Source organism: Pelobates fuscus, chromosome 6 (assembly GCF_036172605.1).
Source record: "Pelobates fuscus isolate aPelFus1 chromosome 6, aPelFus1.pri, whole genome shotgun sequence".
Lineage (NCBI taxonomy): Eukaryota > Metazoa > Chordata > Amphibia > Anura > Pelobatidae > Pelobates > Pelobates fuscus.
Genome location: NC_086322.1, coordinates 184,537,860 through 184,554,212, shown reverse-complemented (window position 1 = coordinate 184,554,212; position 16,353 = coordinate 184,537,860). Strand labels below are relative to the sequence as shown.

The 16,353-nt window shown below is 39.7% G+C and overlaps 1 protein-coding gene across 1 annotated transcript in view; it reads left to right on the top strand.

Annotated features, from left to right (window-relative positions):
* The window catches only part of NFKB1 (nuclear factor kappa B subunit 1), a 114,001-nt gene that overhangs the window by 43,231 nt on the left and 54,417 nt on the right, over positions 1–16,353 (top strand). The window contains exons 6-10 of the mRNA XM_063458562.1: positions 5,687–5,835; positions 9,314–9,468; positions 12,396–12,554; positions 14,831–14,935; positions 15,784–15,875. Of these exons, the coding sequence (XP_063314632.1) occupies positions 5,687–5,835; positions 9,314–9,468; positions 12,396–12,554; positions 14,831–14,935; positions 15,784–15,875 (660 nt within the window). The remainder of the gene's footprint in view (positions 1–5,686; positions 5,836–9,313; positions 9,469–12,395; positions 12,555–14,830; positions 14,936–15,783; positions 15,876–16,353) is intronic.

The following is a 16,353-nucleotide window of genomic DNA, read 5'->3' as shown; positions in this document are numbered from 1 at the left end:
AGAAGGCCTGGCATGGCCTGGAGAACTACTGGCAGATGGCTGATGGCCCCGGGGCCGCCCGCGGAGGTACCACCTCACTCACTGCCCCCCCCTCCAGCCCCCCCCCCCCCCGCTGTACATGGGACAGGACGCATGCACGGAGGGAAGGATAGCCATGATTATAGCCTTTGACTTATATTCCCTTTCCCGTTTTTATTTTGGCGTGACAGAACGCCTGGAGATACGTGCACCGACCAGACCCAAGGGAGCCGGAGATGAATTCACTCCAAAACTCACGCGAGGGCCTACACGTAATCCCTATACCCCCTTACTGACTCCACAGAGAGTCTGGATATTTCTTTCCTACTTACTTACTTATTTTTTACTTTAATACATTTCATTATATCCTTAGGCTATGCTTTCTGGGGCTGACTAATGTTATTAGTTTTTTAGAAATATATGCAGGAACAGGAGTTATAATAATATGTTTATTTAGAATGCCACCCTGATTTATGCCATCATTGATCGGATAACTTAACTCAGTATTGCAGTAAATTGCAATGTAAAAATGTGAGGGAACACAGTCTTCTCACAGCTTAAACAATTATGGCATAAATGGTCAATATGAAATACATGATGCTTTACTATGCTGTTTAGATGCAGATATTTAGGTTACTTCTTAAGTAGATGGTTTATGAAATGTTTCCTCAGTAACATATGCAGCAACCGGAACCAGACTGCTAACTCTGCCCATAGTGTGTTATTATTATCAGTACTTCCTGTGATATATGCAGCTGCCTCCCTGGGAGGCTTACCTTTTTTTTTTTTTCCTTGCATAGCAACCTCTCACCTAGATACTCATGCACCACTGGCATACGCTCCCAGAGGCTGCCAGTGATATATTTTTTATTTTTTATTTAAGTTTAGTTTACTTGGTTTACTTTTTATTTTTTCACATCGAAAATGCAGACATAAGATTCCAGCAAATATGTTTTATTATGAAGGTTAATCAAAATATGCCATCACTTACCTACTTAGCCTACTAAAGCATTAACTGGTACCATCAGATTGTATAAGCATTAACATTACTTTATTAAACCGGACACATAGGGCCTTTATAACTAATACTTAGGCGTATTTAGGCTTAGCTCAAGAATGATGGTAATTGCTACCTGCCCTTAATATTATTGCAGAAACCGGAAAATCGTCGCTGCACACATATAATTCGTTTTCTTATTATAACCACCATCTTAGACACAGGCATATGCCTCATCTGTGAGAATACCATGTAGAATGTTAGTTATGTATTATGATTATCTTGTCCCACTGTACTTAACTGTAAGCACCTATCATTGACCATTCCTTACTGTCTGTGGACATGTCTGAATTGCGCCTTATGAGACTACATACACCATGTTCTGAATAACGTATTGTAACATTCCTGTTATTGAAAAAATAAAAATAAAACCGCTTGAATGAAAAAAAAAGGGGGCAATAAATTAGAAGAACTGTGCTTACTGAATCTGAGGGGCAGATAGGTTGTGTTGCTTCAACATCTCTGATGATGACTTGTGTGTTACCACGTTTCACTATGTTGCAATGGGGGTGCTAGCAAGATCGGCCCAGAGACAATTGCCCCCAGGCAAGTAACGCAAGGTGAGTGTGAGTTACATGCACACATACCATTTTTCTACTGAATAAAAGCTATAGGAGGTGTGTTGGGATGTCTTTTGGCTGTGTATTACAGAAGTTATCAGCAGGCAAGAAATGTGCATGGCCTTTGTTGGCTCAGTATTATTTTGCTTTGTGCATGAGCTGATGGCCTAAAATCTCAGTCCTCTCCAGGTCTGGACTAACCTACTTGGTAGGATATATCTCAGCGGACTGCAGTGTCTGCGGCTGAAAAGAGTGTCAGACTATGATGAGAATGTGCAGTACTCCTGGTGGTGTTTACAAATGACCACAAAATGAGCTATGAGACACTAGGCAGCTGTGAGCACTAACATTACCTTTAAGGAGAACCCATCTATGTTTTTTAAAGATGTAGCGAAAACGTTAAAATTAGAAGTTATAGACTTCAAAGTATTTGGATAATGGTTGAATTGCTAGGAGTCGGATAATAGATTAAAAATAAATTTTGAACAGAAAATATTGGAAGAAGATTTGGTATACTGCTACTACATTAAGATGGATAGGGCCCTTTCCATTTCCTCTGCAAGAACACTTTGGTTTTTACAGGACTGAGCACACAGACACCAGTGCTGGAATACTGGTTTGTGGGTTCCTCTCTGGGTAGTAAACTTACTTGGAGCAAATCACATTTGGTACTTGGCGTTCAGTATAGAGTTTGCATGGTTGGGCTTGACTGGTTGCTGTCTGCTCATTGATACATTTATATTATTTTCTCTAACATTGTTCTAGTTGTTACATTATATTGAATTTGTAAGTTGCAGTGGCCAGTCGAGTTTGATATATTGTTTTTACTGTTTAGAAATATCTGTTTTTCTTTATAATTAACCATTGCAGCGAGACTGGTATTTTATGAATTATTTATTGGTTTTATATATATTTTTAGCACCTCCACCGTAACACATCCTGTGGGGTTTTTTATATTTTTTTTCCAGTTTGGCTCGGTTTTTGAACAGGTTGGGTAATACACATCCCTCTAGTCTAGTGCATGTTCTCTTAATAGTGGTTTGTCTAGGGGTGAGGCAATGCTCATGACGTCCATTACATACACCAATTGACATCGCTGCAGTGTAGTAATGGGAATCTGAGTACGTGTCTCTTAGGAATGCACAGTTCTAATTGAATACTCCCTCACAACGTGCAGGTCATTGTGATGGAGGATGTCAGGATATATGATGTCACACATCACAACTTCAGCCATTTATTTGAATAGGTTTCGGCATGCCGGGACAAGAGCCCCTTATTGGTTTATTAGTGATTACTGTATGTGTTGGTACAAGAATAATGGTCACAATTAATAATATCACAATGGTTAGGCGATAGTCTCTCAAGAAGATCAGAGGCAGTTTTAACAGAAATGGGAATGGAACCAGCTCCAAAATAATGACCTTGATTTGAAAATTGCTTAGGAACAGGCATTTGGCCTTTTCTGTAAATGTTTTCAGAAAATTAAAGTAAAAGCTGCCTGCTTTAGACTCCATGTAACAAAACACAGTATTGCGGTTAACATTCTCATATAGACATTAAAGTAACTAAAAATACTTCTAGTGTTTTTCATTCCTTTACTGCATCCTAATATAACATTATTTCAGAAGTATAGTTGTGGAAACTCTCCTCCTGTAACTTTAGTTCTGACTTTTATGTTTTTGAATGTCCTAAAAATCATACTGTATATTAGTTATACTATTAGAACGTTATTGATCGTTTTATTCTTAATTTTGATTTGGGCTTACAGTGTTGAGGCCAAAAGTTCTGGGGATCCTTTGAACCATTTGTAGAGGTGATCACGGGACTGAGCTTAACTCCGTAGCCCACCATTTATCTATTACCCTCCACCATACGCATAAAGGAAAAGAAGGAAACAACTTGTCGAACCCCCAATGATTTGAGTGCTGAACGACCTCAGATTCATTTGCAAGAGAAAAGGCAATTGCATCTGCCTGTGAGCCCCCAATCTACATATCATATTATTGCATGTGCAAAATAGAGTTTTGTTACTCATAACTAAGCCTAACAGTGTCCTGTTGTTTGATTTTTTTAAATTTGTTTTTTGTTTTCTTGTTGGTCATTAACCAAAAAATACTTGTTTTTGCTTTCAACATTCACTAATCATTCGGCTATCGGGGGTTCTAAATTTCATTGTAAAATACAAAATCAGTTGCTAGCTATATAGAATGTAGCCATGGTTTAGCAGTGCACGCTAAATATGTGTTTGAGGGAGAAAAGAAGTGAAGCTCAAATACAAGGAGAACTTTATATGAGCATTTTTACAGTAAAAAAAAATGACTACTATATTTGGTAATTTCCCATACTTCCAGCTGAAGCAGTGCATTATTTGGCTTAAAATAGATCTTTATTCAATTAACTTAAATTGGATTTTGTTTACTAGGCACTTCTGGCGTAAGCCAGGTGTTGTGGTGTGTGGCTTTAGACCAAAATAGCTGGTATAAAATAACTGGTAAAAATGTTATATGAACTGATCATTTTAATATCATACTTAGAATTTTTTTATGATAGATTACATGAAAGACTTTCCAGGCAAATGGTTTCTTGGGATTATTTGCATTTTAATTTGGGGAATTCCGCAGGAAAGCAGTCTACAAACCGGTTAGTATACTTTCCTTTAGAAAGAAATAGTAGACTTGGCTGATTTCCAGCACCATGTGTATATCAACAAGCATTTCTTGACTCGGCTTCCAAATGTGGCAGCTTGCCTGATGTAACCTTGTGAAATGGTTCATGTTGTCTTGCTTCATACAAAACATAAGTAGGCAGACATGTTGTGATTATTACATTTGTTACATTTACAGTGATGAAAATAGTTTTGTAAATGTTTTACTTATTATATTTCTGCATTCCTTCCCCATTTTTCAGGACCAGAAAAGAGCTGTGATTACCTGTGTTACAATTGCTTGCAACGGTATAGATTTCTAGATACATTCAGTCTTGTACTCGTTCCTAAGAGAATGGTGTTGATGCAGCACCTGGCAGATGTTTCTCCAGGAGCTAAAAATTGTTTAATGAAACAGACTTTGCCGTGTATTCAAGGGAGAGCTTATGCCATCAACTTCCCCATGGCCGTCACAACATAAGTGGGCATGTTAACCTCAGGGATCCTTGCAAAATGTGCAAAGACCCTCGAAGTTCACAGAGCTGCATTAATATTGTGTATTACAATCGTCTCTGTAAATTCTAGAAATTGTTATGTGTGAAAATCCCAGGAACTCATCTGTATTTGTGATGGTTTAACCATCTCATTTGGGATCAGCAATCACACCACAGTTAAAGTTACTTTAATACCACATCCTCCCTGTTCTAATATATGGCGAAAAATAAAACACCTTTGTCTGCATACTCTGCATTGAGGTTGCACAATGACATGCCTTGTTTGGCTGTGTCAGATAATACATGATTCTGGCTGACAGTGTTCTAGTCTTGTTTGGTGGATTCTGTTTTGTAATATTACTTTTTAAGATACATAATATAGTTTACGTACTTGTACAGTATTTTACTAACAAGGAAGGAGTAGTAAATATTTTAACACTTCAGATATGTTTTAATGTGCAACTGGATATATATTGCCTTTAAACACCACCATCCCAACTAATGTGTAATGTTTGTTGCAATTCCAGTTATTATATTATTCACATGTTTTATCAGTGTTAATTTTTTGTCAACTTGTCAGATTTTAGTCAACTAAACTTTTTGAGATTTTGTCGGCTAAAATACAACTAAAACTAAAATGGCTTTTTAGTCAAAAGATCATGACTAAAACAAAATTGAAATTTGCCACCACAATTAACACTGATGTTTATCGTATGTAATCTGCTATGGGCTGTGTCTAACAGTGGCAATGTTGATACATGTATTTGGGTTGAATTTCCCATGATGCCCAACAAACATGAAGTCAGCAAACACAAACATTCTAGTGCCATGTTATACTTAAATATATTGAAGATTAAATGTTAATGTGTGGCAATAATATACTATTCACTTAAAAAGTTTTTTTCTTTCACAGATTAATAATTATATAGGTCATGCTAAAATTATTGTGCAGCTGGTCACCAGTGGCAAAGATGTCCGTTTACACGCCCACAGTCTGGTAGGAAAACACTGCGAGGATGGAATCTGTTCTATAAGTGTGGGCCCTAAAGATATGGTTGTAGGGTAAGTAATCACTGTAGACTTTGTGACACATTCATATCTAGCGTGTGCAACCCAGGAGTGGAAACATTAAAAAGCAGAATATAAACTCAGGAAGTAACTAATAGCTCTCAGTATCTAGGTTTTCACTTATTCCAAACCACTAAATGATTAGCTAGTAAGACATTCTTATTTGCGTTTTTTATGTGCCCTTTACAGTTACCTTAATGGTATAAACATGTAAACTGCACGTCTACAGATCAGGGGAGATCTCAAACATACATTTAGAAGGATTTTGTGTCAGAATCTTAGATCCATACATACAGAATATCTGCATGCATTTGGGTACAGAGTTGTTTATGGCCCTTTACCCTGGTGCTTCTCCTCAACACACACCACTAATCCATATAGCTCTTGGAGATGTTTTTGGTGATTAATAGGGTTATCCACTAAATATTGGATTTTGCCTGAATGTAAAAAGTTGGTAAAAATTGAAAAATGGCAATTCTCATATTTACTAAAACTAATTCCTGTCGGAATTTGGCCAACCTGATTGAATCTGCAAGAGTCAGCCAGATTCATTCGGTGTCTGGCTTAAAATACTGTTGGTATCCAAACCCTATACAGAGCCTTATGCACATTAGCAAATTATCATTTAATCGCTTTTTGCACGCAGTTAAAGTACCCTCAGCGGCATTAAGATTAATCATGTGGCGGCTGATCAGGCTTGCGAGCCAGCAACCACATTAAAAAATTGTCAAATAAAACACCTGAGGGGGGACCAACAGGTTTTTAACCTCCTTTATGCCTCCACCTTTCAAGTGGAGGGCGAGAGCATATCAACTACACAATGAGCAGTCAATCTAGGCCCGAATTTCAGACTTCTAGCAGCAGTCAGTCCGACTTAAACTTGGACCAAATTCAGGCTTGTTTGGAGCCTGGTTGCAAACTCCAGACAGTATTAGAAACATAGAAACATAGAATGTGACGGCAGATAAGAACCATTCGGCCCATCTAGTCTGCCCAGTTTTCTAAATACTTTCATTAGTCCCTGGCCTTATCTTATAGTTAGGATAGCCTTATGCCTATCCCACGCATGTTATTAAATAACAATGTCCTGATTTTCCATTCCGAATGGGCCCCATGCAGCACATGTTTTTTTTTTTGCACATGTACTGTGCCATTCGGATGTTTAGTGAATCACCCTGTAAATATTCCTAAATTAGATATCTATATACAGTAAGTATAGCAACAGTATCATAAATAAGTTTTTAACACCTTCATAACAAGATATTTACTATATCTCAACATTCCTGGTCAATTATCTGCCATAAAGTAGTTAAAGTCCAGTGTTAAAAATTTATTTATTTGGCTTATATTATATTACGATAAAAGTGCAACAAATATATACCTATATATTTTAAAAAGACTCCACGTAATATTCCATGCGTGCAGTATTCCATGCATGTGTAAAAACAGTATGCAGATGGTAACAAAAGGTTAATACATGTAAGAAAGATAAAAATGTGGTAAACCACCAAACTAAAATGGCACAATTTTACAACAATCCTCTCATATTGGAATCTAGTCCACCTGCCAACTTATTGGGTACAGAATAAAGCATTGAGTGAAACCTCCACATGTTCTTATTAAAGTAACTCCAGAGTCGGATAAGGTGAAACACAAGCAGGGATATTGTCTAAAGTGAGAATTGTTGGAAATGTAAAGTGAATTTGACATTTTAGAACATAATAGCTGAACTGGAAGCATAGTTTAGAGGTTGTTTCCATTTAAGCTACTTTGAATTCTATTTTGATTTCACAACAATTCTCACGTAAGTAAATAGCCCTGAGAACTGTCAGTAATTCAAACTTAATTGGAATTAAATTTAAAATGTAACGCCAAAGTAGCTGAACTGGAAGCATAGTGAACAAGCTCGGCTTGTCCTTGAAATTCATTTTGAATTCCCAATATTTTTTTGCTTTAGTAAATAACATTGATAAAATGTAAAATAAATAATTGCTATTGCTCGTGAAGCTCTATCAATCGATTGCATCTCCTAGAGAAGCATTGCATGCAGTGCTTCTCTATGTCCTCGCACAGAAGCACCATCTAATGGATTTCAGTGTAGCAGCCAGTAGATGTGTGTTTAGTCCTGAAATTAAAACTTTGATGTATCTCTGAATAGCAATAGTTTATATTGCAGGAGCAAAATATCAAGGGCACTGCTGACAGGGCACTTCATTGAAATAAAGTCGTCTGGGTGTCCATTTGAGTCTGAGATACTTAGACCTCACTACATGGTGGCGTTGTTTTGGTTTTCATGATGTTATTTTTTAGTATGCTTTACAATTTTCCTAATCTTTATTCTATGTATTAAAATGTTACCATCTGCACCACAGCTCTTGTTTTTACATACACATGGAATACTTACATGTGCTTGATGGGCTCAATCCTGAATCCAGACTTCATGTATATGGTGTACACATTTGAACTTCTGCACATGTATACATACACAACCGTTGATTTCAGACTGGTCAGCTTGATTGACTGAGCCTTTGATGTCAGGAGTCTAGACGTCTACAGCAAACTCAAGCAGGGAGAACAATACAAGTTAAATTATACTGTAACACTTCTCTTCAAAACCTAATACTGTCTTTCCTTAGTTTGTCTTTGGTTCGAATGTTGCAACCCATTGTTACTCATGCTATCATGACTCATTCTGACACTACTTCTGACACTACTTTATTATTAAACCTATTTTTACAACACTCCAGCAAACTCCTCAAAGTTATGCAACATAACTGGGCAAGTCAATGTATAGGAAATTTTGTATGCAGTATAACCAATTCTACAAATATGTACATACTGATACAGAAGTACTGTGGGCTCTGGTTTGGAAAGTAAAGAAGGATGTAGACAAAGACAGAAGATGTTGGGTATGCATTTACAGAAGATGACACTATGATAAAAAAAAAATATTTGACAACATTGGATGGCGATGTAATTTTCTTTAAAAATATTGCCATTTTAATTGTTTGTCATAACTATAGGAAGTCAGTCTCTCAGCAAGTTAATGACTGTCAGAAACGGAAAATACAAGTTAGAGGTGTGATAAACATTATATCACATAATACAGTATGGTAGGTATAATGGAAAATGCACAGGCAGATAGAAGATCCTTTTTATCATTGTTAATAAAAGGATACGGTTATCAAATTATTATTCATTATCAAAGTGTTAGTTTGATCATTTTTAATACAATTGTCACAGTCTCCTCTAATTTGAGCTTATTCAAATGATTATTTAAAACTGGTAGTTTAAAAAATGAAACGACAGTAGAGATATGTAAAAGTTTAACCCTTACCACGTATATTTTGATTTATTGACTATATTTTACTGGCTCTGACTGTTTGTCTGTCAATATTTCAGAACAAGTAACAGAATGTATATACAATAAACATGGGGAAATGACGCTGATTTCTTTATTTTACTCTGTCAGGTTTGCTAACTTGGGAATTCTTCATGTCACAAAGAAGAAAGTAAATGAAATTTTGGAGGCACGCATGATTGACGCATTCAAAAAGGGATACAATGCAGGATTGCTGGTCCACCCTGAGCTCAACTATACATGTGCAGGAGAGAGGCCTTTAAGCGGTTAGTTTCCAAATCAGATAAACAACTCTTTACTTAAAGGGACAGCATAGTCACCAGAACAACTACAGCTTATTGTATTTGTTCTGGTGAGTAGCATTATTCCCTTCAGGCTTTTGCAGTAAAAAAAAAACCTGTCTTTTCAGAGAAAATGCAGTGTTTACATTACAGCCTAGTGATAACTCCACAGGTCACTCCTCAGATGGCTGCTAGAGGTGCTTCCTGGGACAGTGCTGCACAGGGAGCAGCACTGCGATTCATCCATTCATGCAGACACTGAACTTTCCTCATATAGATGCGTTTATTCAATGAAGGGGCTGATTGGCCAGGGCTGTGTTTGACGTGTGCTGTCTCTGCCCCGATCTGCCTCCTTGAGAGTCTCAGCCAATCTTATGGGCAGTGGCCGAACTACCGCGGTCGCATGGGTCACTCCAGGGGGCCTCTGTGGCACTATGGACCCCTGCGATTGGGGTGCCGCCGGCTATGTAACGCGGCCCCGGCCCCAGCAGGCACAGTATTTCCAGGGGGCCCATTCAGCGCTGCGGCTATTTAATAGCGCGACCGGTCCCCCTCTGATGATGTCAGATGCTGGCAGGAAGTGACAGCCATGATCACTCCTCCCAGCTATCAGAGAGAGACTCACAGGAGGAGGAAGGAGAGGATGGAGTCAGAGTGGAAACTCTGACTCTCATCAGCTGGAGCTAGCCACTGGACCCCAGGAAAAGTCACCCTCCTGCAAGGTAGGAAAGGTAGGAAACAGGAGGGTGACCAAAACACTTAGCATGTGTGTGTGTCTGTATGTATGTGTGTTTGTGCATCTGTATGTGTGTGTTTGTATGTATGTGTCTGCATGTATGTGTGTCTATATGTGTGTGTGTTTTGTCTGTATGTATATGTGTGCGTGTGGGTGTTTGTATTTATGTGTGTGTCTGTATGTGTGTGTTTTTGTATGTATGTGTCTGTATGTATGCGTGTGTTTGTATTTATGTATCTGCATGTATGTGTGTGTGTCTGCATGTGTGTGTGTTTGTATGTATGCATCTGTGTGTATATGTCTCTGTATGTGTGTGTGTCTACATGTGTATCTGTTTGTCTGCACTTGTGTCTATATGTGAGAAGTATGGAGGGGGCCCAGGGCAATTTTCGCACCAGGGGCCCTGGGGTTTCTAGTTACCTCTCTGCCTATGGGGAAGCATTGTGATTGGTTCAGACCACCACTCCTGATGATGTCAGCAGGCAGATCAGGGGCAGAGGCAGCAGTTGCAGACTTTGATACAAGTATGATTTGGGGTCAGAAATACATGTTTGTGTTCCTGACCCTATAGTGTTCTTTTAATATACATAGGGCTTTAACCCACATGGATTGCCTATAGCCAGCAGTGATTTTTTTTTTCAGAATAATAGTTGTCAGGATTCTTAAGGTTTAACCCTTTGGATTCCATCATGATGCAAAGAATTTCAGCTTTTCTGTACTTTGCTTAGTTGACAAAAAGTAAGAAATAACAATTATTATTATGATATTTATATAGCGCCATCAAATTCCGCAGTGCTTTACAATGGGTGGACGAACAGACATGTAGTTGTAACCAGACAAGTTGGACACACAGGAACAGAAGGGTTGAGGGCCCTGCTCAGTGAGCTTACATGCTAGAGGGAGTGGGGTCAAATGACACAAAAAGGTAAGGATAGTATTAGACTAGTGACAGTTGCAGAAGAGGAATTAGTCAGGAGCTATTAACAGTTTAATTGATACGCTTTTATGAAGAAGTGGGTCAAATGACACAAAAAGGTAAGGATAGTATTAGACTAGTGACAGTTGCAGAAGAGGAATCAGTCAGGAGCTATTAACAGTTTAATTGATTAGCTTTTATGAAGAAGTGGGTTTTTAACGATTTTTTTAGGAGTGGAGACTGGGTGAGTATCTAACGGAGGAGGGAAGCGAGTTCCACAGGAACGGTGCAGCCCTCGATAAATCTTGAAGGCGAGCATCAGAAGTGGGAGTACAGACAGAAGACAGACAGAAGATAGACGTCTTCAGCAGATCATAAGGGCCTAGACGGGGCATACTTGTGTATAAGGGAGGATAGATAGGTGGGAGCAGCATTATGTAGAGATTTGAAAGCAAGAACCAGAATTTTAAATTGAGCTCTATATTTTATAGGAAGCCAATGTAGGGACTGACAGAAGGGTAAGGCATGGGAGGTGCAGGCGGACAGGAAGATGAGCCTCACTGCCACATTCATTATGGACTGTAACAGCGCAAGTTGGGAGCACTGAGAAGCGGATTACAGTAGTCAAGGCGAGAAAGGACAGTGGAATGGACCAACACCTTAGTCGCATCTGGCGTTAAGTAGGGGCAGATGCGCGCAATGTTTTTGAGATGGAAATGACAGGATTTGGCAATAGATTGAACATGAGGCTTGAAGGAGAGGTCGGAGTCAAAGAGAACACCTAGGCAGCGAGCCTGCTGTATATTAAACTAAGACTCCAATTACAATATGCGACATATTAAAGGAAGACTTCAATAACCATAACCATGATTATGGTGCAGGAGTGCACTGGCACCATCCCAGTGTAGATATTCATACTGTTTAAGAAGAGTTTGACAACTTACCTGGGGGCCTGCAGGTGTTGATCCTCTCCTCCATAAGATTTGAAAGCTCTCTGCATTGAGCTAAGGCAGAAGGTCGAGAGGAGCATCCCAGGTAAGTTAGTTGACCACTTACACTGGGAAGGTGCCAGGACACACCTGTCACCATAACAACTGCAACATCTTGGCACCAAATTTCTTTAGTGCACCTCAGTGGATATGGCCCTTAGAGGGCCCCTTTAATATACAACAAAATATTTTCAGCTGAGCCTACAAACATCTTTATTTGCCTAATTTATCTGTGTGATTTTGCCTCATTAAGCTTTGTTTTGGTTAACAGACAGAGAGCGAGACCTGATTCGCCAGGCAGCCTATCAGCAGTCTAAGGATATAGACCTCAGTGTCGTACGGCTTATGTTCACAGCCTTCCTACCAGATAGCAATGGCAGCTACACCAGACGCCTGGAACCGGTCATATCTGTTCCCATATTTGATAGCAGTAAGTGCATTGGATTATGTGTGTATTTCTCACATCATTTTTTGTAAACCCCAATGGTAATTTGTAGAAATTTAATGAAAAATAAAACTTTTTGTTGCTGAGCAGAATTTAATTAATATGGGTAAGACATTGTAACCGTGTTAAACAGGTACAAAGCTATACTTCCTATAGGACATTGGAAGATATAGAGATAGATATATAGATAAAGACAACTGTAGTTAAATAATTACATAATATCGAAAGTCATCTGCAGTGGTGATTTAAAACTAGTCTTGATGGGGTTGATAATCCCTTACTGTTTGTGTACTGGCTGTTGCTTTCCAAATGTATGGCTTGAATTGGCATGTTTTGGATCAATGAGTAAGTAGTGGCTATTAGGTCACGGATCAATAAATGATCTAAAGGTCAGGATCAGGAACAGCATATATTCTAAGAATCAGTGCAGGCAGCTAGGAGAAACATGGCTTAGCAAAGTCAGTGCATGGAGAATTAGGTTAATAAACTCAGGAAGGAGCACACAGAGTAGCTAGAAGAGCTCTCTGCAAGAGCATTGTCTACATGAATGGGAATTTCTTATAGAGAGATGGTGTCATGGGGCTTCTGGGTGTGAGGGAGAAAGGGGCTGCAGGGTATGAGAGAGGACATGGAGCTGCAGGGTGTGAGAAGGGGACATGGGGCTGCAGGGTGTGAGAAGGGGACATGGGGCTGCAGGGTATGAGAAAGGGAAATGGGGCTGCAGGGTGTGAGAAAGGGACATGGGGTTGCAGGGTGTTAGAAGGGGACATGGGTCTGCAGGGTGTGAGAAAGGGACATGGGGTTGCAGGGTGAGAGATAGTGTCATGATGGTTCTGGGTGTGAGGGAGAAAGGGGTTGCTGTGTGAGAGGGGGCAGGAATTGCTGCTGGGTTAGAGAGGGGGGCAGGGGCTGCAGGGTGAGAGGTGGGCATGGGCTGCAGGGTAATATTGTATGCAGTATAACCAATTCTACAAATATGTAAACACTGATACAAAAGTACTGTGGGCTCAGGTTTGGAAAGTAAAAAAGGATGTAGACAAAGACAGAAGATGTTGGGTATGCATTTACAGAAGATGCCACTATGATAAAAAAAAATATTTGACAACATTGGATGGTGATGTCATTTTCTTTAACTATATTGCCATTTTAATTGTTTGTCATAACTATTGGAAGTCAGTCTCTCAGCAAGTTAATGACTGTCAGAAACGGAAAATACAAGTTAGAGGGGGCTGCATGGTTAGAGGGGGGCATGGGCTGCAGGGTGAGAGCTGGGCATGGACTGCAGGGTGAGAGGGGGCCATGGGCTGCAGGGTGAGAAGGTACAGGGGCTGCAGGGTGAGAGGGGGACAGGGGCGGCAGGGTGTAAGTGGGGACATGGGGCTTCTGGGTGAGAGAGGTGCATGGGCTGCAGGGTATAAAAGAGGGAGGGGCAGGGACTGCTGGGTGAGGAAGGGGGCCAAGGGGCAAAAAATACAAAAACTTACATACTCCCCTATCCCTCTTCTTTACCTTGATCCTTGGCAGGAGAGTATGCGGGGAGGAATTATTCTCCCTGGTGGTACAGTGGAAGAAGCATCTGATCTAAACCCCTTGACAGGTGTAGACCATGTGCACACTACCTGCGCTGTGCATCAGTGTGCAGGCTGGTGAGAGAGATCTTTGATCTCCCCACCGCACAGAGCTCCCTCTATGGGCCAGAGGCCAAGCGGCACCAGCACCAGCCCCATCTCCCATGTCAGCCTCGGCCCATGACCATCGCAGCCTACCGGGCATTTGCCCGGTTTGCAAGATGACCAGTCCGGGCCTGGTTTAAAAGCTGCTGGTTCCACATTGTCTGAATATTTTTCTCTTTACACTATGACTGGTGTTTTGTGACTTTTATTATTTTACTTTGTGACTCTTGGACATTGTACCCAGCAACCTATTACAGAGTGTTGTCTCCGATACTGCAGATAATTCACAAAGGCCAATCTAAGAAGCAAGTGCACATGGGATATCACGTTGATTTCCTGCCTTACTGAAGACACTTATTAGAAAACAGATAAGATACAACTCAGAATGAAAATACCATTCATTTCTTTAGAAAGTCATCACACTTTAGCCACTTGAAGACATTTATGCAAAGTAAACTGTTTTAATATTATTATAAAAACCTATATAAAGGAAAACTTTTGGTGAGCAAATGATGATCTAGTTCAGAAATGATAATTTAGTTTAGAAAGTGAAAGTGAAGTAGTTTCCCTTTCGTTTTCCTATAACAGAAGCCCCAAATGCATCAAATCTGAAAATTGTCCGAATGGATAGGACATCAGGCTGCGTGACTGGAGGGGAAGAGGTCTATCTTCTGTGTGATAAAGTTCAGAAAGGTTTGTTTACTTATTGAAATATTAAAATAACAGCATTAATTTTGTACAGTGCTGCTGCATATCGTCCAGGTAGGTTTTTACATGGAATCTACAGTCTGCAAATTGTAAATGTAAAAATGCCTGATTTTATCCAGGCACTTGGATTTATGCCGAGCATTCTCAGGTTAACTTTGGGATCCTAGGATGTTATTTTTTATTTTATTTTTTTTAAATACCATGCATGCTCTGCTTTAAGTGGCTGTTAGAGAGCTTCTGAACTCTCAAGGCTCATTTTGAAGCACAAATGGATTACATTTATTGCTGATGTGTATGTTAAGTCATGCCTCACTAGGTAACATGACTGGCAAAAATCTAATTAGAGTTGTGTTATGCGTGGTTCCTTTAAAGTGACAGTTCCCATTTTCACATAACAGTAATAACTATTTGGTTCTCCAAATTAAGTAGTATAGTGAAAGTAAATATAAACATACACTTACCTCTGCAGCACGTCTGTTCTTAAGCCCGTATCATTGCTCCATGGTTCTGTGGGTACCTTGGCTTCTGTAGAGGAATGCTATGTGGCACATGCAAACTTAGGCATTCCTACCCTAGTCCCATATGTGCACACACATACTGCATCACAAAGGTTAAATGGATTTGCATGGTGGGATCTGGCAGTGCCAAATAAGACTCTCTCAATGAATAAAGATGGGTTACTTTGCTGCAGTTCGGTTAAACATGTTAACCCAGTGCTCTCAGCCTATCATTGCTGTCTACAATTTGATGGCCTCCCTATACTACAAAGAGATATAATGGTTATGGTGCTTCGAGTGAACCAAAGCCATAACTCTTTCATTTGGTTGTTGCAGATGATATCCAAATCCGTTTCTATGAAGAGGACGAGAGTGGAGGACTGTGGGAGGGGTTTGGTGACTTCTCTCCTACTGATGTCCACCGACAGGTATGTACTAATGGATTATGATTATACCCTGCATAGGATAATTTATAAGCACAAACTATAGTTGCAAGAAAAAGTATGTGAACCCTTTGGAATGATATGGATTTCTGCACAAATTTGTCATGAAATGTGATCTGATCATCATCTAAGTCACAACAGTAGACAATCACAGTCTGCTTAAACTAATAACAAACAAAGAATGAAATGTTGCCATGTTTTTATTGAACACACCATGTAAACATTCACAGTGCAGGTGGAAAAAGTATGTGAACCCTTGGATTTAATAACTGGTTGAACCTCCTTTGGCAGCAATAACTTCAACCAAACGTTTCCTGTACTTACAGATCAGACGTGCACAACGGTCAGGAGTAATTCTTGACCATTCCTCTTTACAGAACTGTTTCAGTTCAGCAATATTCTTGGGATGTCTGGTGTGAATCGCTTTCTTGAGGTTTCTTGAGGTCATGCCACAGCATCGCAA